This window comes from Haemorhous mexicanus, chromosome 1 (genome assembly GCF_027477595.1).
Source record: "Haemorhous mexicanus isolate bHaeMex1 chromosome 1, bHaeMex1.pri, whole genome shotgun sequence".
Taxonomy (NCBI): domain Eukaryota; kingdom Metazoa; phylum Chordata; class Aves; order Passeriformes; family Fringillidae; genus Haemorhous; species Haemorhous mexicanus.
Genome location: NC_082341.1, coordinates 46,556,019 through 46,581,496, shown reverse-complemented (window position 1 = coordinate 46,581,496; position 25,478 = coordinate 46,556,019). Strand labels below are relative to the sequence as shown.

The following is a 25,478-nucleotide window of genomic DNA, read 5'->3' as shown; positions in this document are numbered from 1 at the left end:
CTTTTTTTTTTCTTTTTTTTTTTTTTTTGTTTTGTTTGTTTGTTTGGGAGTTTTTTGTTTGGTTGGTTTTTTGTCTAAATGCAACCAACCTTACTCCATAGAAGTGTTCTTGGAAGATGTGGGACTCTTGGGCTACAACTCAAATTTCTCTGTTAGGCTATGGCTTGTCTTCATGGTTTATAAAACTCAATATGCAAAAGTAGACACAACTTAAACACACAAATACCTGAGAAGGAAGTAAATACATTTGACCTCCACATGTGCCAACTAAAAGCTGATTTCCAAGTGATGATGGTTTGGGAGAGATGCAAACTTGATGCAAAGCAGACCGGGGTGGATTGGTAAAATATCAGCTGATATTATCCTGGTATGTCATTTTAGAACATTTTCCATCCATAAACTTTAAAAAGATGCATAAATCCAGAGCCTTGTTTCCCCAGTGAAGTTAGAATATTAAATGACTTGCCAGAGAGCACATAGCAGATTAATTGTGAAACTGTTGATCCGGCTCTTGACTCTCTCCATTGGACTACAGAAGTGTTTCTCAGACTTCCCTTTTGGATCATTCTTTGATTGGAACCTCTGCTTCTTCAAATATATTTCACCTTACAAATTGGCACCGAGTTATATACAAAGATTGACACAAGCATTATCAAGGTCATAATTTACACAACCATCAGTTTTGCATGGTGAATACACCATATTCTATATGAATTATCAATGGTATGTTATGATTTAAAAAATTATTCTACATTAAACACATTTAGCATACTAATACTAGATTAGCAGTTAATTTCATAAAAAATAAATCCCCAGTGATAGGAAGGAAACTTCCAGCTCTAGAGTGCTAGGGGCATTATTCCATGAGAAAAGACAGAAGGAGGAAGAGGGGTTTCAACCCAAACTCTGTGAGGCCAGTGATAATAATGGTATTGATGTATTGGGCTAGACTTTCAACTTTTGAATGGCCTTGAAAGAGAGAGAAAAAGAGAAGAGTGGATGCAACAGGCCCAGCTGGGCCTGATAGGGTCTCAATAGATCAGTTAGGCACAGGGTAATCACAGATACAGATGTAAAACTCCTGCCAAGTGGAAATCTGGGGGAAATTTCTAGAAAAGTGGAACAACCTTTTCTTAGATAGTACACGTGAACTGAGCAGAAAGATTATAGCACTTAATCTTGCCTTGAAAACTGTGGATTTTGGAGGAAAAAGCTCTAAACACCAAAAGGGCACAACCACTTGGCTTAGAGGTAAAACCATTTTCCTCTCAGTCTACATCACTAAACTGAAAAGCATGGGTCTAGTCTTAATTAGGCAAATATGAAAAACTTAAATCAAGGAATGAGTCCTCATTTTGAGAGGACCTGGGTCAGGTTTCAAACTGAACCATTTTAAGACCTAAGAATAGAGTTCATCCTACAGAAAGACTGAGTCACCTCTTCACCTAGAATCAATTAAGTATTGCTTGAATGTGATCAGTGGACTGAGAGAGCTGGAGGGCTCTCCCTTCACCTTTCACTCACCTTTATAAGTCAGAAGAAGAGAGAAAGACAGATGTATACACCATTCATGTATGCAATTCACGTTGCCTGTATTTTTATTTTGGAAACATTGAGCAGTAAGTATTTAAAATATGCTCTTAACTAAAGGTAGGCAAATATTCTTTTAAATGATTTAGACCCCATATCTCAGCACTGAAAGCTCACAGGCTGAAAACATCTTTGGTCTAACTGACACTTAAAATTATTTTAATGACTATTATTTTATATTTGAACTCTTTCAGCCTACTGCAATTGTTCTAAATTTCAACTTTGCCATTCAATTAGCACATAAGCCATATAAAACTATTCTAGTTTCCTGCTCTGATGGGATCTGGACATTTTCAATTCTGCTTCCCAATCCACTTGTGTATGAGTCTTCAAAACCCTCTCTTGCCAGTAAAACTGAATTATTCAATTGTTCCAAGAAAATGAACACAAAAGGGACATAAAAAGATCAAGCTGAGTTTATTTAAGATTTGGATGAACATCCATGGAACACTTTTGGCATTACATGCCCAGATCTTTTTAACACTGTGGTGGTACAGCATTTTGGATAGCGTGGTGCCTAAGTTAACCAGGTTCACTCAGCATCTTCCTCCAGGGTGGGATCGCAGAAAGGTTGTATAACCCAAGTGTGTTTACCCACTCACTTACTGTAAACTCAGGCCCTGCTTAACTTCCTCAAAAGAAAAGAATTAAAGGAGAAAGTTGTTCAAAGCATTACAATGTGCAATTTCAATGCAAGGCATGATCGAAGTAGCTGCGTGGGAAGATATTACTTCATTATAAACCTAAATCAGATGCACAAAGATTTCTGTCATCTCCAGAGACCATTCCATCAGGCTCTACAAGAGCCTTTTCCAGTGAAGAAAAATAGCCCCCTGTCCCTTCAGGCTTGAGAAAGTTGCATGGCTTTTTTATCCGTTTCTTATGAAATCCCATATTATTGCTTCTCCCCTGGGAGACTTCAAAAGTCATGCAAACTTCACAGAGCCCACATATTCATAAACCTCAACCAAAAGACCACTAAGGAAATAAAATGCAGTTCTCCAATTAGCATTTGACATTCTCTACTGGTTTTCGGTGGGGTGAATTTGTCTTTCTTCTAAACCATGCTGATAAATTAAATGAGTTACTAAGCCTGGCATTATTTGATGTTTTAAGGCACACTGAAATAAAACGTTTCAGCGTGGGATTTGCTTTCTGCATAATATTTGGGGGTGACATGAAACAAACCTAGGCATTTCAAACATGTTTAAGGGGCTAATATGAACATGAATATTTTCTTCAAGCTCCTCATTGTGTATTCACAGCTACTGCCAAACACAACAGAGATGGGGCATTAGGATATGAAATGGGAAGTGGTCAGATTTTCAAAGAGAGCTGTTGGGTGCCTAACACTTATGAAAATCTGGCCCTGACTCTTTGGTGCCGTTCCAGAAAGAAATATCTCTATCCTGGCCATTGTCCAACCAGCTTTGGAAATCATTTTGCACAGTTATTTCAGCAAAGCATAAAAGCCAATCTCCAGCTTTCTCTGCCTGATTAAGCACTGTCACCAATCACTATGCAGCTCTAAGGTACGCATGAAATATTCCTAGATAAATCCTCCATCTCCAGAGAAATGAGTTTCCTGTACAACTGTAAATCCAGGTTGTGTGTTGAAACTAATCCAGCCTGGCAGTGCTGTGGCCCTAGAAAAGTTTCCTTGGTAACGACAAACTTATGCAATGGCAAAGTCATCCAATCTTTTCATACCACAATATTATATTAAAAACACCTGGTTTATTTATACAATGACTTACAGATCAGGGTCCAAGAAATAATAATACATAAACTTTATAGCAAAAAATATACATATTATAATTCATCCTTCTATGGTATATAGAAATTATGTATATTTGAGTGTGGACATATATATAAATATATGAGTTGTACTTATGTTTAGGGCACTTGTGTATGGACACGTGTGTCCAAATACACACAGTATACATTTATATATCTTTCTAGGTGCCACATGTGTGTACTTAGAGACACACAAATGCACACAGAGGAGCATATTTACACTCTGTGAGTAGACATGTACTTTGCAGAATCTGCACACAAACAGCTGGAGTCCTTCACTGGCTGTGAGCATCAGGAGGGGGGTCAGTGACCACCCACGCTAGTGTCCATGGAAAGAGAATGAATGTCACCGCTGCGGGCACAGGACTGGCTTGATGCATCTTCCTCTGTGAAGAACTAAATTTGCAGGGCAGTGACACCCTGCAATGCAGGGCTTGTTGCATGGTCCAATTTCATTCCAGTTGTCACATGTTTTGACACATCCCGGACCACAGGTATCATAAACTGCTCCATGTTTACACTGGGTTGCTGAAAAGAGTTAAAAGGAACAAAATATGCATATTACACACAGCCTCACAAGAAAATTTACTTATCAGTTTGCTTAGTTTCGACTGCAAATATCAAAAAACACATTTTAGCATGATGATTACCTAGAGGAAAAAATTACTTGTAAAATGATTCCACTATATTACATAATAAATACAAAAGTAGCAAAATTCCTTATCAAATCAGTATTGAACTTTTTGAGAATTTTAACACAGCTAATGGTATATAAGGCTTTGGCAAGGTTTCTATCTATATGCAGATGTACGCTTTATATGAAAGGATTAAAACTGTTTATTCATTACAATGCCTTTTATCAAAGATTTCTGAAACATTTACAAGGACAGACAGTTTTATTATCAGTTCCATTCCTACAGAAAGAAGAAGAGAAAGGAGAGTTATTCACCCCGTTAGAATTTTTGACACTAAGATTATATTTTCTATAGTTCATATTGCAGCAAACTAAATCAATGTTTTTATCCAGAAGAACCATTCCTAAAACAAACAAATAGTAAAAATCAATTGTATCCACCCTGTTTTACCAAGGGATCACTGACAGTGAGGGCTCTTGTACTTAATGATTCCAGTATCCATCCATTGATTTATTAGTTGACAGTTCAATGCATTTTCAACATAAAAGATCCCTGAAGGTTCAGCTAAAAGCACTATAACCCCTCCAGATCAATATTGAAACTCTCAACATTTTATATCCTGCCTTTTTAGTATGGAGAATAATACACACTTCAATGGCAAATAAAAGTCTGTTATTCTTTTTAACAGCTGTGCTGATGGCAAAAACAAGGACTGATAAAATAGTTCATAGATGGACTCTCAAGCATCCAGAATCATCTCATGCAATTTTCAGAAAGGTGGTAGTATTAGGAAGATTTCTTCAACTTTGAGAGAGACTGAGGGTCAATACTTTTTAAATGATAATTTTCTTATGGACAGAAAACACTGTTTTCTTGTGAGAACTGACCTACAGTGTCATTGCAGTACAATATTATTCGTAAAGAGAAAACAGAACTAAATTGATTAAACATATATGAGTGTATCAAAGAGAATCGAAGTTTTATTGCTAAGATATAATAAATTTAAGGAGTTCCTTTTCACCACTAAGGGATCTTCAAAACAGCATCAGCTTCTTTCAGGTTTTCCTTGTGCACTTTATGGAATTTATGCATACACACCTCTCAGGACACAGATATTAATAAACAAACCCAGAAGTGTAAAAAATAATGATAGTACAGAGGCAAATTATCCTGGTGTTACAGAGAATCAGATGCTGAATATTAGATGGATATTAGATATCAGGGGAGAAAAAAAAACAACCTTCTACCCTTAAGCATAAGAAATCACCAAGAGCAACCTACCCAGAAACTCTCTTTAATTGAACATTATTTTAGAATAGGCTGGAAACAAATATCTGTCTGTTAGCTATGTTCAAGATATTCAGTTTGTGAGCACAGATCTTTTGAGAATATTTTTTCCACTTTACATTTCTGTCTTGCTCTCCATGATAACTTCCATGCATACTTAAGAAGGAACAAACAAAAGGAAAAACCAAAAAAAAATTAAACAGGAAATTTAGAAGGTGGGAAAAAAGCATGCAAGCAATATTAAGCATAGAATAAAATGTTAGATTCCCAGGAAACTATGCTTACATAGTGTGTTAAGAATAGAGTTTGAATCTTTGTAAGAGGGGAAACAAAAATGTGCAGATCTCCCCAGTCCTTTACAAACAATGTATTAAGACATTAGAAAAGCAGGCCAAGACATTCAAGGATAGCTAGTGATTGTCCATATACAATGTGAATTATCTTACAGGAGCTGTTTATTAGAAGCTTTTATCCTTCCTCTCTGAAAATGAGCTTCCCTTTGTAGGATCTCTAACTGACCAACTAAAACAAAACATTAAACTTCAGCTCATGTAGTTTCCATACAGAAAGCAATACAAGCTTCAGTTTTAAGACTGCACAGGTTTCATCCCACAAAGCTTTAGTGAAGTAATAGCTGGCCCATTCCTTCCACCTGATCTCTGTTTGGTTCCTCAGCTCGTAGGTTTAAGGAAGATTGGCTAAGGGCTTCTTTCCACTTCCTCATCTCTGCCCCAGGGCAAATGAGAACATATTACAGCCTGCCCTTGGCAGCCATGGCATCTGTAAGTACTCCCACTTCTCCTTTACCACACATGCATGTGGGATGTCAGAACACCTCCTTATCCTTCAGACGATGCCATGTAGAAGATATGATGACTATTTTCTGCTGTAGGTAGCCCATAATGGCATTATTAACATGCCGTCAAGGGAAAAATCAGAAAAGTACAATGGCTGCTGTTTAAGTTCCCTGAATGGCTTTTATTGTTGAGTGATTCAGTTGTTAACATGTGGTGTGATTGATCCAACATTCCACTTCATCAACAGCTTAAAATATAAAAATAAAGACATTCTGCAGAAGGCTTCCCAGGAACTGCTGAAGTAATTCGCTACCATGTAAACATGGAAAACAGAAGCAGTGTCTTTGCACCCTTCTTCTAAGACAAATTCCTCTCTTAAAGAACTGAGCTCTGTTCCTAATAACTTCCTTAGTACACTAGCAAAAAAAAAAAAAAAAAAAATCAAAAACCCAAACCTAACCTACAAAAGTTACTAATAATACCGTATTTTGAAACATTACTAGTCCCAACAGGATTTTTCCACTCTTCTTCTTAAACATGTGTTTGGCATGACAGATGTGAGCTTCCTCAGACCACTTTCTGAGCTGGCGGGATAATAGCCAGCTCCAGTCCAGAAGCCATATAGTCACATAAATACAGCACTGTGCCTGAGCTAATAAACCCAGCCTAATAAGGCTACAGTTTGCAGACTAAACCTGGTTTTGTCCAGCCACTTGGGCAGTTTCACAGAGGAGGCCTCTGTGCCTTTGTAGACATGGCTGTAATTATTCGGGAGGAAATCTTATTCCCCAACAAAAAAGCCAAAACATCTAGCATAACTGCTGAAGGATTCCCTTGGCTGATGATATCGGATAAATCTGATTTCACAGAAAATTCTGAACTAATATTTGAGCATCAATGAATGTTCTGGCTTATTCTGCCAGTGTTACACAGTTTGGAGATCTTCTGTAATACTTCCAAATGGCATTTCATTCATAGTGTTTGCAATTCACAACATCTCCTTCTAAAAGAGCTAAAGGTGATGGATCTGAGCACTGACCTTCCCATGATACACTCCTGTTTATAATTTCAGCTTTCAGTAAGTATCCACTGAAAAGCCAGAATAGCCCTCCTAATACATTTACACAGGCAATAAAGCAGTTAAAGGAAAGCAACATACAGCAGGGAAAAAGAGTGACACATGCCATAAAATTCTTCAGCAGAAAAGGGTCCCAAAGGAGAAGAGTCAAAATCAGATATACACTCATATTCCTCCACTCCAGCTGATCACAGAGGAAAAGAGGAAATTGTTCAGATTTTATGAAACTGTTGTAGCATGTCATCACATCAGTGCATTTTGCACTATATTATAGCCCTTATCTCATTGTTTTCTTGCATGTGTAGTCATGCCCATGGAAGGGAATTATTGCCTTGAACCATCCTTGAGTCTTCTTTCTCTTGGTATCCTGAGAAATGCGGCCTTAAATTACTATATCCCAAGGCCTTTCAGCACTTCAGTTTACTTAATTGTACTTTATAAACTTCTTGTCTAGCCTTTCTTGGGTAAAAAAATATTTTTTTTCTTTCTCCTTTCCTTTTCAAACGTCTTCCTTCCATGTCTATCCTTTATTTTTCTTCTTCCATGTATCATCTTTTTTTAATTTCTTCTTTCCCTCATACTGGCTGTCCTGGTTTTTTAAATTCTCTGTCAAGAACCATATTTCTTCCTATGCCCACCCTAACAGGTCTGACTCCCCACTACTTTCCATGGCAACCCATATCCTTTCCCTAACCCTCTAAGTTCCCATGGTTCACCAACCTTTTCCTACCCTAACCATTTTCCTTACTCATTATCTTTCACTTTTCACTCCTCCAATTAAATGACAGCTGACATTCCCTTTAATGAGCCAACCTCATCGAACAGCAAACCTTGAGCTGCGGTGTTCTGAAGAATGACGTAGAGGAGGATAAGCTATTGCACTGGGTGGGGGAGAGAGAAGAGCACATAGGGAACAGGACATGCAATTCAGCCTCCTGAGCATCCTATTTGGCTGGCCCTCCAGAAAACACAAGTTTCCTGAAGATTATAAAGATGAGCTAAGCTTACAGCAGTTAGGGTACAGCAACTGGCAACCACACAAGATCTGGTTTTAAAACACACAAAAGTTAAATTAAAACCTGACTTACTAATAAGTATACTCCGTTTTCATTAGAACACAACTATTGCAAGTATCCTGACAGTTATGAAAGGTCAAGCAGGAAATGAAAGTCATAGAATGTTAAAGTTTTATTACAGAAATTTTGTTTCCCACCTATGAACTTTTATCTGTAATTGAGACACAATAATTGCAACTACTTGTTTTGGAGAGAAAAAAAGTCTGTTAAAAATTAAAATCTTGATGCTGGCCACTGGTACCATATGGAAAGCAGTGGATGCACTTTAATTTAATGCTTACTGTATTATTTACTTAGAAGATGGTGCTACTTATCTAACATTGGATACTTAAATAAGTTTTGAGGGTACTTAGCCTTATACAGCTTATTTACATTTTCTGCTTAACAAGATTTCCCCTTTTTCTCTAGAAGAGATTAAAAATTCATATTGATTTAAAAATGTCTTTCATTAGCTTTAATGGAGGCTCTGTGTTTAAATTCCTTCATAATGTTCTCTCAAGGATTGGTTTTGCCTCAGAAAATTTTCTTCTCTTTGGTAAGATGCCAGAAAAAAAATTGTGACATGAAGCCTCAATTAGTTAAGTCGTGATATGTCAACACTTGTATAAACTCCTTAAGGCAGGGGCTGCTAGCAAGGAGTTTTTATTCTTTTTACAAAATCTGCCATAGTGAGGTCTCAGTCTGAAGTGCTTTGGAAAAAAAATCACGATGCTTGCTTCAGGTTCTGCATGGATCAGCTACCAGATAGACAGATTAAAATTATATATATTACTAGTGCTGTCCAAAACCACATCCTTGAATAGGGCTTTCACTTAGTGACACCCTGTTTGGATTGTCATGTTGCTTTGTAAGGAAAAAAATGAACCTTTTGGGAACAGTCAATCAAATATAATTTGCTCTGTCACTCACCCATCCCTGCTAAAATGCCTTCAACAGAAAAGGAAATTGAAGTTCAGAAATTAGACCCTGAACCACAAGCAATCACCAAAATGCACCACAGAGTAATAGCTCTTAGACCAGCACTGAGTATCCTCCTCTCATTTTTTGTTGTTTTTTTTCAACTACTGTTAATTGCTTTACATAAATCTGAATACATTTCAAGGCAAACCAATGCCATTACAGAGTGTCCTAAATTAATGAGACCATCATCAGGGGAAATATTTATCTGCAATATTGCATTTTAGTTCAAGTGCCCATAGCCAAAGGTCACTGCTTCTCATGGAGGCAATTACTCACAATTACTTGCAATTAATGCAGTCCAAATCACACAGTGAGTATGGACCAAATGCAGTTATTAATTCAGGTTTACATTTTAATATTTGCACTAAATACATTTGCTCCTCTTTCCTCGTCGAACCTACTGCAATTATATGTGCATGTTGTCCCCAGAATTATAACTATGTTTTGACAGGAGGTCAAAGGAGTTTAAACTTTTTCTGTAATCAACAGTTTACATACCCTGAAAGAAAAACTTGCAAGAACTTCCAAGCTGCGACAATTCCTGTACCATTTTTGATCCTGCTCCACCAGTAAAAGGATAGTATGATCACAGTCTATTAGCCTGTGCAACAGCTTATAAAGAAGCTGTTCCAAAATGCTTACCTGCACAGTTCTGCTCCGGCACCCACTGGACTTTCAGCCCTTCCCTCTGGCAGGCTCGGGCGTATGCCAGGAATGACTCACAGTAGCAGTTTTTATGGATTGGACACTCACACATGTCTGTCACACAGGACCTGCAGAACAAAACCCCAAAACAAGTAAGAAAGGAATGCTTTGGCAGATAGCTGCCCTAGGGTTGCAGTTGTTTACTTTCCAGGCACATGGCATTCAATGCCACAGCAACTTGTGCTAAATGGCAAGAAAGTTAAAAGGCATGCCTGAGATTCCATCCCAAGGGTTCATCTCTTTTTTGGTGTGCTACTTTAATGTAGAGAAGCCTCCAGAGCACCAGGGAACCACCCAGAAACAGGGAGTTGAGAAGAACCAAGAAAGGTCAGGTAGAGAGGATTGAGACCATAATGGGGGAAGGCAAATTCCATTTTTGCAATGATTTTGTGTCAACATACGACAAAAACTTTTTATTCCTAGAAAGTAATAATTTAATAATTTTACCAACAGTCATCACAGTAGTGTTAAGTGTATGAATTCTGTAGGCAATGAGCACGTGTCCCTCCATGCAAGAGATGATGCCTTCTCTTCAGGTTACCTCCAGACTCTTCCTGCTTTGAAGGTGTGAAAATAGCTATATGCCTGTTTTCTCAGCAGCATCGCTACTAAGTGCCAGACTTCAAGACGCTCCAAAGGAACAGGGTTGATGCAGCATAACTGAGCAGTTTCATGCTAGGAAATCCCTCAAGCACAGTTCATACCACTCAGTCTCTTCTTATGTGGAAGTACCACAACGACAGGGAGCAAAGCTGCTAACGTGACCCTCTGTGAAACTGCTACTGTGGATGTCACCACTATATTTCAAGTTAGCTCGTTCAGAACATGTGCCTATTTGGCACAGACCTAAAATATAACTGGCAAGAGCCAAGAGATTTGCTGTTGGTGATTTCTCCATATGCAAAATGTTTAGATGGTTCTGCATGTGTAGCAATGAGAATTCAGGAATGCTGAGTATCTACCGCTCCCAGCAGAATCATTGAAAGGCAGGGACAAAGTATAGGGAAGGCATACTCTGAAAATCACACCCTCAGTCATCTGCTTTCCACTGAAGGGGCTCTGCGCATGAACCTTGGGTGACCATGGTCAAAGCCCCCCTCTTCCATGCATGTTTGGGTGCTTTCCTGTTTCTGAGAGGACAAAGGCACAAAATCCTCTTGCAAAGATGAAGGGCTGAAACGAAAAATGTGCTCTTTATGTTAGTTGCTCTTTCTGTGGACCATAATATTAATTGTCTATAGGAAAAGGATAGATATAGACTTAGTTTCCCAGAAACTTTTCCACAGCAGAAGAGGTAATAACTTGGAAATGGTGCAAAAACCTCAGACAAAGTAATCAGGAGCCCTAATGCCTATATGTTGCTCTAGAGTAATTGAGAACCCTTTATTCAAAATTAGGAGAAAGGATTAGTGATCCCTTGAACACAGACAAGCCTTTTTCTCTAAGTCCAACAGTGCCCCTGAAAGATGAGTACTTCCCCATGCCAAAGTCACCGGCTGCTTCAGTGACCAGACAGTTCTGCTTGACATTTTCATGAGTTTTAATAAATTTACTCTCAGTAGACCCTCAATGTGAAATTGCCTAAAAAATCACTGTGACTAATAAGTAACACAAATGCTAATGTATAAAGGTTACCTGTCCTTGGTTTACTGATATATATGTGCTGTGAATAAACAGAATTGCTTTGGATTAAATATATAACATGCTCATTCTTACAGACCAGTTGTTTTCACTTGCAATAACTTTACTTTCTAAGGACAATGTCATTTTATTTCACTTTAGTCCTGTGGTTGGTCCCTTTACATCTCTTCCAGTTACAGATGTTGCTGTATGCATATCACAGCTGACAGACAAGGAATAGATTAGCACAATATCCTTGGGGTGGTTTGATGTTGTCAGCTGATTAAAGACCTTGTATAAGCACAAAGGGTCACCTTTTTATGTGACATACTAAATAACTTCACACTGTTTCCTTTGGGCACAACATCTCTTTGTGATCTCTTCCTAATATCTCAGCAGTGGGCACTGCTCCATATATCCCATGCAATTTAAGAGGTGCCTGTCTCATTTTTACAGTGAAGTAGATGCTTGCTTGCTACTGAAACAAATCACTATCACAAAGAAAGTCTGTATATAATCTCCATAAATAGTTGATTGTCAAGGTAACATTTTATCATGTTTTTGTTTCTGTGCCAGCCCCCTTTATGAAACACATTTCAGTGCTCTCCACTCAGATTTAGTTGTTATTGATGTCCATGGTGTTCAGGGACGCTTGCCAGTATCAGCTTGGCTATATGTTCAGCAACTTCTTTGACTAAGAACTTATAAAACCCTAAATCTGAGGTACTTCCTCTGCTTTTCAGAGCATACCTTTTGTTTTTGTTTTTTTGGGGTTTTTTTACCCTTACTCAGACAGAGATGTCACATCTTGCACTGAGTCAATGAACCTACAGCTGCCTCAGATGCTTACATCAGAAAAAGATGCAAGATCAGGAAAACCCCAGGCTCACCATCAATCACCCAAGCTTTTTAATAGCTAACATGTTCATGGTAAGGCTAGCACAGATCCTGGAAAAGCCTAGGCATAGTCTGAGGGATTAGGGAAGGGAGGACAGTGTTTCCAGTCTGCAGGAGGGCAGACATGCTCTTTGAGAATGCAGAGCTTAGCTCCTATATGTATGTGAGCAACATCAACCCCTAACCCTTGACATTGAAACAGCCATGGACATCCAGGCATGCTCCAGAGTGAAACATCTGAGCTTTGGCTGGAATCAGCACTATTTGCTGCAGTGTTCAGCATGGGTGTCCACTGAGGAAGTAGCATGCCATGTGCAACACAAAGAATCTGCTGATTAATTACATACCAAATTGCTGGTGTAACTTTTATTTTCATTGAGTGTTTAATCCTGGTGACATCTGCTTGGGTCAAGCCCTAGGCTTAGCTGAGGAGCCACTGTCAGATTGCAGCAGTTTTATTAATGAATAGCAATTTCTAATTATTTGTACAGTTAATTTAATTAATTAATTAATTAATGTTGAATCAAAAATGAGTGTAAAGAAAACTATATCCACAGCTGCTAAGCCTAGTGAATAAAAATAAAACCTCCTTTTTTTTTTTTTGTAATGAAAGGGCAGTTCTGAGCAAGGACACAGAAGTAAAAGATGTCCATTCTCTGGGGGCTGGCTCTGAGGGTGACCTGCTGATGGCCCATGGCCAAGCTTCAACTTTGGGTCTGTATTTTAAGCAGAAGTTGTTTACTTCTTGCACTTAATTACATTTCTCACATTTATTATTGTTGCAGTTGTGTTAAAGGGCTATTATGGGATGATTTACCAAGTAAATTGAAGAACTGATTATTGTGTGCTATCCTAATCCTTTCCCCTTGCAAAAAAACTTTGGCATGCTCCTAGATTTTATTTTTTTATCCTCTCCAGTGATACATTTCAAAAAATATTCTCTGCTTCCCCAGATTCTGGGGAAGATTTTCATCATTCTTCCCTTGAATCGGAAAAAGAGATTTGGTGGCACTAAGTGCATGTACTCACATCTTATCTGTACTCTAATCTGACTGGATTGTTCAAACAACAAAAAATACATTTTAATAAAACTTTGGAATTATGCCAATAATGAAGCTCTATTGACAATTTACTGCACTGCACAGTAATGGAGACTTTGGGTCTTGTGGGGTGTTGTGACTCTTTACCAAGAATAAAGCATTTGTGTAAATGCTTTTGTGTAAAGCATTTGTGTAAAAAACATATTAGAAACTTAAATATCAAAACATTACAGTCAGACAGAAATAATCCCACAAGAAGGATGCAGTGCATGTTACTTATAAAATGAAGCCATTTCACTAGCCATGGAAATACAAACAAGATACTTCAGGCAACCTTAGTTCTGCCCTCAGTGAAATCATACAGACATGCAATGATGTTGTGGTCCAAAAGAAAATTACATTTATTTTAAGGACATATTTACATTTAGAAAAACACTTGGATGTGACGCACACTTTATCTGGCCTGCCTGCTCCAAATAAGCACCAGAGAACAGCCAGCCTCTGAGTCCTGGTACCAAGTGCCTCACTGTGATCCCTTTTGATGCTGTCTGTGCTGCCTGCAGGGTATGTGTCAGAGATGGTGTTAATTGGGTGTGTATAATCACAAACTGTTGCAAGGGGAAATCCATGAAAGTGAAGGCATCCGGCAGCTGTGGGACACACCCTTGAAGGAGACAAACACACACTCTGCTGCCACATCTTCAAAGCAAACTGGATGACTACACTCCTTCAGCAACAGCCCTTTTTCATATTAAACTATGGAAAGTCTCCAAGTCCCACAAAGGGCAAAGAACAGACTCCTGTGCTACATGCAGTATTTAAAAAAAGAAAAAGAAAAGATCACAGCAATGAAGCCTACAGCCTTAGTCTGTGCCACACGGGATTGAAATTGCAGATGTTCACTAGTGGAACATCAGCAGTTCATTTTCCTCTGCAATACACATGAATCCAAACCCAGAATCAACCGTTTTAAGAGGGGCTTAATTTTTCCCCCACATACCACAACAGGAGTATGATACAGTGCATTTTTCAAACATTTTGGTACCCTTGAGTTGTTCCACACAGATGGAAAACAATAACATCTTCTTTCCATCAGCAGATCTCAAGAGGTTTTACAAAAGCAGTTAGAGATAGCGCATCACTACATGCATCTTGTGTATATGAAGAAGCATCAGGTGGTGATGGGGTTTGTCCCCTCTACACTTGGAATAAGCTGTACACTTGCAAATTTCAAAACCTGAAGAGTCATCTGCCTATAGAGGAATATTAATTTCCAGCCCCACTATCCCGTGAGATATGACATCTTATGATAAATTTTTATTGGGTAAGCTAAATCAGAGTTTTAGTACAAGCTTAGCCTAATTTTTTAGGAAAAATTAAGGCCTCTTTAAAGTTAGTCTAAAGTTAGTAAATTAAAGTCAGTAGTTAAGTTGAGAGAAAGTTTTTCTGGGCTGTTTTTTCAACAAAATTCAATGAGTTGCCATCATTTATGGCCCCAGATAGAAAAGACTTTTCACAAAGTAAGAAAATGAGAAGATGAACCATTTTCCAATGTATAATGGAAAGTCTCATGCTGTTGCTATCTCAAACTCTCTCTTGTCTGCATGTGCATGTTTAACCTTACTGAAGTATTGAAATATAGTATGTAGAGCTGGAGACTTATTATGACTTTGAAGCTTGAGATCAAAGGCTTGAGATCATTCTTTTTTCCTCCAGAGTTTACTAATGTTAATGCACAACCAGCAAGTAACTCAAAGAAAGTAATTTTGGAGGCTGCTGAAAACACAGAAATTCTTAGGTTTATTGAGTAGTCACTCAAAGCACTTGCCTGGGGAATTGACTGTTTCATGCAGCAAAGTCAGTCATTTTCAAGGACCATTTCTTCCAAGACCATGGTAACCATGTCTGTACTCCCTCTGTGCTTTTCCCACACATCTTAACATTGGCAACATTGCTTTAAATTGGGGATCAGATAAAGGCATCCATAACAAAGTTTAATCATCAGTGCCCCAACCCTTTTTTTCTGGGAAGTGTGAAAATAAGGACCCACAAAAACTGGCAAGCAGCTTATGTGCGCTTTGTACTGGAGAATGCCTCATGCAGAAGAGTTCCCTGCTCAACAGGCTCCAAAACATCACTACAAGTGTGGGAGCAGAAAGGGAACTCACAGCTCATCTTCAGTGAGCTGTGCATAGCAAATGTATTGCAGACACATCCTCTCCATGGGGAAATCTCATTCCTATAAAGAAAGCATTGGCCATAATGCTTGAGAATATGACTGCTGTTTTTTGGCAGAATGCAGAGGAGAAGTTTGCAGCAGTAGGCATTTGAATCAGGCATTCAAAGTTCATTCTGATTCCTGATTTTTGTGCAACTTGGATTCAACCATGGACTGTATTGCCACACTAAGCTAAGCAGAGGGAATTATAAAATACACAATTCCATCAAAGGGAAAGAGCTGCATGTGATCTAAGATTCTTGGGACATAGCAGTCTTGTTACACACACATTGAAAAGTCCTTATTTAATTCTGAGTATCATTGTTCCTGGTCCAGATATAGACTTGGCACTCAGGTAATTAAACAGAATCACAAAAGATACTCATATCCATGCCTGCCTTACCGAGGAGCCCTCTCAAAGCAGTTATTTAGAGTCAACATAGGAAAAGGATGCTTTCAATGCAAGTGGTAATTACTGCTGGTAATTTCCAGTATAGCAAAGACAGATGGCAATTCAATTTTGATTTCTTTGCATATACATCTTCTTAAAAAACATCAGAACCCATATTTCCCTCACAAAGGATAAGCAAAAATGGTATTTTCCCAACGCTGAATAAATGAATGTCCATGTGGACCTCTGAAAGAAACCATATTGTGCTGCACAATATCACCACAAGCCTACACTATGTGCTGCTAAAAATGTTACCCAAAGGCCTTTGGATAAAGCCAAAAAGAGTGTTCTGCATGTATTTTTAACCTTTTATATAAAGAGTATTCTGTGCCAGAATTGTGTTTCATTGCTTTAACCAACATTACCCACAAGAATATGGCAAAATTAACAATGAAACATTGTGGAACATTTTCTAAAACCTCATGAAATAGAAGTCGTCAAGACAGCACTATTCTGACACCTATTTATAATCTCTCTCAATATGTAGTACTAGTGGTACATGCACTTAAAAGGGAGGAAAGAAGAAGAACCAAATAAAGAATGAAACAGCATAGTAGCCTTACCTACTTCCTTCTTCAAGATAATTGTCCCATTAATGTGTCAATGTGTCAAGCAGGCTTTTTACATCTTGTGCTTGGATCCTTAAAGGCATCTGTGACTTTAATTGTACTTTCTGGTCCTGAGAATGGAAAGGTTGGCTAAAATCCCCCCAAAGGGAAATAACTGAACAATGACTAAGAAGGACAATGTAGTCTCATGCTGGACTTCAAGAAGCATCTGGTATGACTCAGAATATTTCCTAGAGCTGAAGGTTACAGTACAGCTGAGCAGCTGACTTGCCACCTTTAGAAAGAGTGGATTTTTGCTCAAAAAACTCTCAACAGAATATGGAAAATCCACCAACAGCTGTAGAAGAGCTGACCCCTTGCACTCCCAAATATTTTCAGAAAGTGGAAAAGTTTTCACGTCCTCTTCTTCTGTTTCTGTTTCTTTGCACCATGCAGAGTTTCATCTTCATAGCAGCCATGGCATTTGAAATAAATAGTCCTGGCATTTGAAAAAAAAAATCTGTATGCAGGAAAACTCAAGTGGTTTGAGTTCATATATAGCATATATCTTGAAGTGAAACAATTAAAAACCACTCCTCTGTGCACACTGCATGCAACTCCGTAACTAGAATTATAGGAATAGAGAGGAAATGCAGCATAACATTCTTAATCCATTTCAAACAACTGCCAAAGATAACACTGAAAATATCCATCTAAAATATTCTCATTTTACTTGCGTACTGGAATGGTATAAATAAAGTTTTTTCCACCCTCTTTGAAGAGATTACTGCAAAAAGGATTTGGCTGCCTGTACATTGCATGATCTGTGGATTGTATATCTAACTGGAAAATGCCAGGACCTTAATAACACTGCACTAGAACAGAGTATCCAAACCCCCTATAAAGAAGTCTTTTGCAATAAAATATTTGGATCAACAATAATATGAGAGAACCAAATTTAGAAATATGACCTGGAATCTGACACTGAAGGTTCAAAAGCTAGAACCTCCTTTCTGAAGATATGTTATCTTCAGTTAACTAATATCCATAGTCATCCACTTGCAAACATCAATCACATAACTGGCAAAGGCAACAGTATCTGTATGTGTAAAGCTATATGATAAGGCTTATTATGCATTTACGCAAAGTTTTGGAAAAAAATACCATAGATACTCTACGGGTTTTATGTTCAGGAAGAAAGTCAACTCCTAAAGGATTTCTACCAAAAATCCCATCTTTCAGAGGACCAGGAGCCTTAGGTGTGCAGTCTATATGTTCATCACGTACTTCCTATGGCCAAATTGACCTACTTTGTGTTTCTGGTACCCCATCATTTATCACAGAATGTCTTGGGTTGGAAGGGACTCTAAAGATCATCTAGTTCCACCTGCCATGGGCAGGGATGTCTTTCACTAGACCAGATTGGTCAAAACTCCATAGAACCTGGCCTTGAACACTGCCAGGGTTAGGGCATCCACAGCTTCTCTGGGCAATATCCAGAGTTCCGGTGCCTTATCACCCTCACAGTACAGATTTTTGTCCTACTATCTAAGCTAAACCTATTTTCTTTTAGTTTGAATCCATTCCCCCTTGTCCTATCATTCCAAGTCCTTGTAAAACATCCCTCCCCATCCTTCTTATAGGTTCCCTTTAGGTACCGGAAGGCCACAACTAGGTCACCCTGAACCCTTCTTTTTTCCAGACTTGAACTATGCAATTTCTGTCAGCCTTTCCTCGTACAAGAGGTGCTCCATTCCTCTAATCATCTTGCTGACCTACTCTGAAATTGCTCCAAAAAGTTGATCTTCATACGCTGGGGACCCAAAACTGGAGGTACTCCATCTCTTACAAGAGAGGAGTGGAGGGGCAGAATCACCTTCCTCCCAAGCCACAGCCTAGAAAAAGTCCTAAATTTCATAATGTTTAGGATTTCTTAAACCAGTAAGACTCCTTATTACAGATCCTGTTCTGACATAATACAGCAGTATTCAAGTTATTTGACTGACCACATCATATGCATATATCAAGTCTTTCTTAAGAGAGGAAAAGAAATGGAGAATGTTTTAGTGGGCCTTTTCAATATCCATATTAGTATTCTACATTTCCATTCACTGCGTGCAATACTTAGCTTAGCACTCACACTGCTAAAGTGAATTTGCCTTATGACAGAGACACTCCATCATAATGGAATTTTCAGTGTTCTCTGGCACAGCTACCAAGGAAAATCCATCATCATTTTGATCCTTTACATTAAGTAACTGACATAAAATTTTATCTTTTTTTTCCATGTCTAGACTTGATTTTTAAAGAATACTTCCCCCAATTCTCTAGTCAAGTGGAGACTGAACTGACATATCTTATCTAGAAAAGGAAAAAACCTAGTAATTTTAATTCAATTTCAAAAAGACAGACACATTTTAATATCTAACTTTATACATTAAAGTACTTTCAATCAACAGTTAAACTTTGTTATTCTGTTTCATACATTGTAAATGAACATTGCATGGACTAAATGGCTCTAATATGACTGCATCAACTTTCACTCTGGTAGACAGAGAGCCCATTAGTGTATTCTGTGTGACAGCCCTCATCTGAGAAAAGCCAGAGGTTTTGCATGAGCTTATAAACATCCTAGATAGAACCTCAAAAATTATTGGGAGGTTTTGAAGTCATGGCCCTACAGAAACATAAACCATGTAGATATACCAAAAGCATATTGTCATAGTCATTAGATAAACATATAAAATGATACAGGTTTCAAATATAAAAAAAAAAAATTCAAACCAGATCATCTCCTTCTGTCTGCTGACAAAATGTACTGTGGCCCTGCTATACTATCTGTCATAAAAATATGTCATATCCAATAACAAGCACAATGGAAACATGAAGCAGGAAATATTTCTGAACTATAAACATAAACTGAAGTTATCTTCAGCTTTTGATGATGATTCACTGTATATATTTCCAAGGAGGTCTTGTGATATAATAATAAACAGGCTGGCTAGTTTAGAAACTCACATTCTTAAACTCTGCAGAGCCCACTCCTTGGCTTAATCCATACAAAATTAACTTCAATCAAGCAGTATTTTTCCTCTAGGTGGCTGCAGAGCATTTAAAAAGTTGCTGGCTCCAGATGGAACAAGAAAGAAAGATAGCAATGGAAAGACCTGATAGGACTGCTATTTAGAAAACAGCTTTCTCCCACATCTTGCTCTCTTTGGAAAACAAGAGCCAAACTCTCATCTCAGCAAAGATAGACTCATTGAGAATGCCACCTTCCAGCCAGTCACATCCTCACAGTGCATTTCACCACTGAGGTCTCGCTCTTCGCTCTTCATCAAAGTAGTTGCTAAAAATAGGACTTGGATGAAGTGGCAAAACAGCCAGCTTACCTGAATTTAAAAATACAGAAAAACACTCTGTTTCTGGGTTTTATGGCTTCCTGTGTGGTCCTGGCCCAGACCCATACAAAGACATAGGGTCATAAAGCATGATTGAGACAGGATTCGAACACTTGAATGCAAAACTGCAGTCTTGGAGGGGTTACCCGGACTCCAGCAAGGCTGACCTTTTTCATGATGGATATTTAGCTCCTGCCTTTCCATTTCTTCAGGCACCTCTGCTTTTGCTTTGCATGTTCTTGCGACCACATGGGCATTGGCAGACATAAAGCCTGACTGACACCCCAACAGTGAGGCCCATCAAGGATGGCTGTCCTAAAACAGCAGCAGTGCTGCCATATCCTATTCAGGATTCGATGGCAGAGGATGAGCAGAATGATAAGGATTCAGCCAGGAGGCTGAGACCTAGTTTGTGCTCTCTAGTCAGTTTGACATAGCCTGCTACTTCACGGAGAGCTTTGAATAAGGTATGCTTTGCATAGTGCCACAGTTCTTTAACCTTCCTGACTGCAAGGTCTCAAGTGCAAAACACCATACAGAGCATGAAAACACAGTGGATGAAAAGCTGCCTTCAGTGAAATGGATGGGGATTTTCCCACTGACAACACAGGAGCCAAGACTCAGAACTGTCATCAGCATTTTTTTTTTTTTCAGTTCTGCACTTCAAGGCTTTGAAGGATCCAGACTCATTCAGGACATCACTGAACATTAAATTCAAGCATTGTGAATTTAAATGCTATGAATTAAAATTTCCTGTACTAGACATAGTGACTCCAAGAAATATCAGCCTGGCCCAGGAACCACAGAAACCCACATAGATGTTATAAAGCCAGAATGACCTAATTCTGCATGAAGTGGGATGATATGAGTAGACGGAGCCAAGGTTTGTTCTTGAAACTTACCTTTCAGTGAGTTGGTTTGGGCATGGTCATTTACTTAGCTAGATACAAAGGCAGTTCTCATGTAAATCAACAGACTTTAATGAGAAATTGCAGCCACATGAGCAAATTCTCCCTATCACAAAATAATCACAGGTTTTTTTCCTGTTCATCTGTGGGTCATGTCCAATGGCAAAGACGTTAAGATAAATTCTGGGCTTTGTCTTGTATACAAAGTACTAAAAATGGTTTTGCCTCTTTTTGTTGGCTGGGCAGAGACTATGGAACAGATCAGTGCTCCATGCTGGCCACCTTGAACAAGTTGCCTGATGGAGCCACAAAGCAATTCATTCTCTCTCCATCACTTCTCACCCCATAAAATCTTCCCTGGCCTCCCTACAGAAGCAGCGGAAAGATCTCGGAGCTGTACCAGTTTGTTAGGAAGCTTGCTGTCAAACTTGGCAGTGGCTGCAAGCTACTATATCCTTTCTCACCAGCAAAGTTTGTGGGTGGAAATTGTCAGCCCCAAGCGTGCCTTTCAGACTTTGGGAAAAGAGATGCAGCACAACTGCAGCAAAGCAGCCCATACAGCACGTCTCCTGAAGAAGCCCATCTGATAGACAGAGGGAGAAATCACAGAAGGCAATAAAGAAGGAAAAGCAATTGCTGGAAGTTGTGCAGATTGTGCAGGAGATTGTGTTCATGTTCTCCAAGGGTCCTTAGGAACCACAATGTTTACAGTCCATACCTCTGTAAGGCCACTGATTTCTTCCCTTTGAGGTGAGCATGTGGAACAAACTCAGTAGTTTTTCTGCTCCCATGGATCTTTCCACAGGTGGGGAGCCTGAGGGCCCATATGAAAGCATGAGAAAATTAGCTCTGTCAAAACAAAGATCCTGTTTTTGTGCCAGTAAAGAGGGAGTAGGGAAAGCATAAAATAGAGTTTATGATATAAAGGAGGAAAATTGTTTTTTAATAGAATCTTTTCAACGTTTTCCATTAAACTTTGGTTTCTCGCAGTGCAAATTTTGGAATGCAACTCCCTCATCCCCTTAGGATGGTCTGTGTTTTATTACAATAGTAAGGAAGTCCAGCTTACTCCTAGCAGAGCTACTGTGTGAAATGTTTCAAACCCAAGCTAAAGTGGCAGGAGTAAAAGCCCCTCCTCATCGATTTTCAGCCTCCATTCTGAGGCCAGCAATTTAATGTAATTTTTATAATGTGTAAAAGAATCTTTTGTTATCAAGCAATAGTAAATCACAAATGATCACATCATAATGAACAAAATTACATGAATCCAAATGTTACCCATATGATGACTCGATTTCAGCTGGAATTCCTAGCCAGAATGAGCAAAGAAGTATATCAGAAGAGGGGAGGAAGTATTGGTCATGAAACAGGGAGGATGAAGTGAGTAATCAGAGAACATTTGAAGTACATCCTTCCTTCCCTTCCTCTTTTCCCCCATCCCTCTCTACTCCCTCTACCCTACCTGTGATATTGGGCACATCAATATTAGAAATACATGTACCAAAAGAAGAGGTATAACTGCAGTACCAGCAGTCAAGGATGAAAAAATATGGGAATCTGGACAAGTAGCAATACCAGAAGTCCATCATCTTGGAGCAGCAATAGTGAGGAAGTTAGGTGGAGCAAATCCTCTTACACATTTGTGTAGCAATTTTTATAGTTCAGAGACACTAGGGAGGCAGAATGAAAGTTATGCCTACCCTGATGAACCCAGGAACGAATGAGACACTTCACTAGGGTCAGAGGGTATATATCTGCATAAACCCTATCAGTTCTGTGTATTAAAGGTAGCCATAGTCTCCATGGGTATCATTCAGAAGATTCCATGAGTGCTGACAAATTGGTATACATTTGAAGATCAGGGAAAGGAGAAAGTCTTTAAGGTGCAATTTACCTCACAATGTAGCCATGGTCTAGCCTTCTCAAGCAGCCTTTCTTTCAGATCTATTTCTTACAGGTAAAGACTGAGCCTTTTGCTATGATTTATGCTGTGTTCTGCATAAAATGCTACAAAAGGTGGTAGGATTTCTCTTTCTGAAGTTATTTGTCTAGATGCAGTCAGCTTTAAGCATCTGCCTTCTCACAAAGGCCAAGATTCATTCCTCTAAGCTGCAAGATTGTGGCTCTTTAATACGCTGCCCAGAAAGCTTGGATTTTTAATACTTATCAGAACAAACGCTCCAGTATATTGCACAAAATTCTCTCCGTCTTCCAAGTGAATCCTGTGAATAAAGTCTCTGTTAACCAGAACCAGTACAATTCTGCTGTACTTTCTTCTTTCTATATGTGTGCAATGGGTATGTGAACAGGTTTTGTTCTTTTCTACTCTTAGGTCAGTAATACACTGCTCTTCAGGTTAGACAAAAATCTTGTTAACAAGTTGCCCTTGTATTGGACTGGATATCTCCCCTGCTGGAAATACAGCAAAGAAAGGGGAAGGCAAATTTTAGCACTAGTTCTCTCACCAAGTACGTTGATGAAATCATACAGCCTTAGAGATTTGCACATGTTCAGCACATTCCATGTGGATGTCAGCTGAAGTCATACCTTAACTCTCTCCACTTGTAAGAAAGAGAAACATAGAACACAAAGAAACTAGAAGTTCATCTTATCTTCAAATCTTTTCAGAGAGATTGTGAATGTCAAGCCCAGAAATTCTTAGAGATCCATTTATATAACAGTAGCAGCAACCAAGGAAATTAAAAATCAAGATGCAATGAAGTTCTTGATCCCATCTGGGCAAAGAGTACAAAGGGAATCATCACGTCTGCATGAAGAGAGTGATGGTGATAGAGTATTAACAGAAGAGTTAGAATCCCCAGAGTCAAACGCTGTGGGAACAAATAAAAGCCACAGAAGGAAATGGAGGCTAAGGAGAAAGGCCCACAGTAAATACCTGCAGATGCTGATTGCAGTGAGGGCTGAACCAACAGGGATGTAGTCATACACACACGTAGCACCTCACCAGTAGAAGAATATTCTTTTCAAGATCAAAAGTCAAGCAGCAATAAAATCCGTGTCAAAAAACATCAGCAGAGGAGGAGGTTGTGCATGCTCACTCATGAACATCTGCACTAAGAAGCCACTTAAGTAACCATGCAACAGCATGGAAGAAACATCTGCAGCATGTAGACCACCAGCTGTGCAATAATAATACTTTGAATATCCAGAGTGCCTTTTATCTGAATGCTGCAAAGCATTTTCCAAACAAATTAAGCTTCACAACACCAGTGAACTTCTTGTTTAATGGCAGTATTATTTCATCCTGCACTAAATGCCATCGCTGCCAAAATGAAAAGTAACACCTGCTTGTCATCTCACAGAAATGTACACTTTTCACGATGGTAAGTGACGAAAAGGGTGTGGTTAAACTAAAGTGGAGGAAGACTTGAGGTGGTCAGAATCAAATGCTTAGAAAAGAAACTCAGACAAACATAGTATTAACACTCCCTCCCTCCCCCCCCTCCTTTATTTTAATGCAAACTGTCACATTAATTTTTATGCTCACATGTGGTTAGTCTTTGGTCTTAATTTCTCATTGGAAAAAGAGAACTTTCACGGGTGTATACTTGTAGGGGTGTCTCCAGATGTTCTCAGAAGTACAGATAAATACCTTTCTTGGTTGTGTATGCTCAATAAAATGTATTGCTGTGCATTACAAATAGCTTTCCTTTGTACTACTTCAGATCTGTTTTTATAAGGCATCTTGATGATTATATTACAGATCTCCCTTCCAAGGCAGCATGCCATATAGTAAGTCCTATAACAAACTTCTTGCTGTGTGTGCTTTCAACCCCACAGGGTACTCCATGTAAGCAGCATTCTAACCTGAATCTGCTGAGTTAGTGAGATCTGACTATGTTTCTTAAGAACTAGAAGAAAAGCTGGGGAATATGACATAAATCCAATGAAGATAGGAAATCTTACAGACACCCCATTATGATTTCCTCTTTCTGCTTCTTAATACACTCACATTTTAGTCCTGTTGAAATGTTAGTGGAGGAAGTACTTTGATGGGGAAGTTGTGGCAGTGAAGCAGGCTGTTTCTTTATTAAATGAAGTTCAGTACTGGCAGGAATGCCAGACAGGCTGTCCTGACAGCTAGACAAACATACATCTTTAAAACTTAAAATTTTTGAGGGCAGCAAGGAGACTCTAATAAGTGCTTGACACTAGCACCCTAGGATCTTAACATATGAGTAAGGCTTTTTGATGTTACAGTTAAATAATAATATTAGCTAGGACTTGGACATGACTAATTGTATTTCTAAGAAATTGTTTGGGGTGTTTTGATATTAGGCAAATAGCCCTAGTTTTGGCTAAGGATTATATTTTAAGCATTTCTACAATTATATTTTAAGCATCTCTGAGTTGGTCTCAGCTGGGCATGGGGTGGTTAACCTCAGGCCAACTTCTCCCTTCTCCTGAAAAGCTGGTTATAGGAGGACACAGCCTGGCTTGAGAAAAGAA

At 38.8% G+C, this 25,478-nt stretch overlaps 1 protein-coding gene across 4 annotated transcripts in view; it reads right to left on the bottom strand.

Moving 5' to 3' along the window:
- Positions 1-1,984: 1,984 nt before the first annotated feature.
- The window catches only part of BMPER (BMP binding endothelial regulator), a 147,494-nt gene continuing 124,000 nt past the window's right edge, over positions 1,985-25,478 (bottom strand). For all 4 annotated transcript variants that reach the window (XM_059848601.1, XM_059848611.1, XM_059848592.1 and 1 more), the window contains 2 exons: positions 9,863-9,993; positions 1,985-3,915 (listed from right to left, as the gene is read on the bottom strand). In XM_059848601.1, coding sequence (XP_059704584.1) covers positions 3,734-3,915; positions 9,863-9,993 — 313 coding nt within the window. In that variant the 3' untranslated portion in view covers positions 1,985-3,733. The remainder of the gene's footprint in view (positions 3,916-9,862; positions 9,994-25,478) is intronic.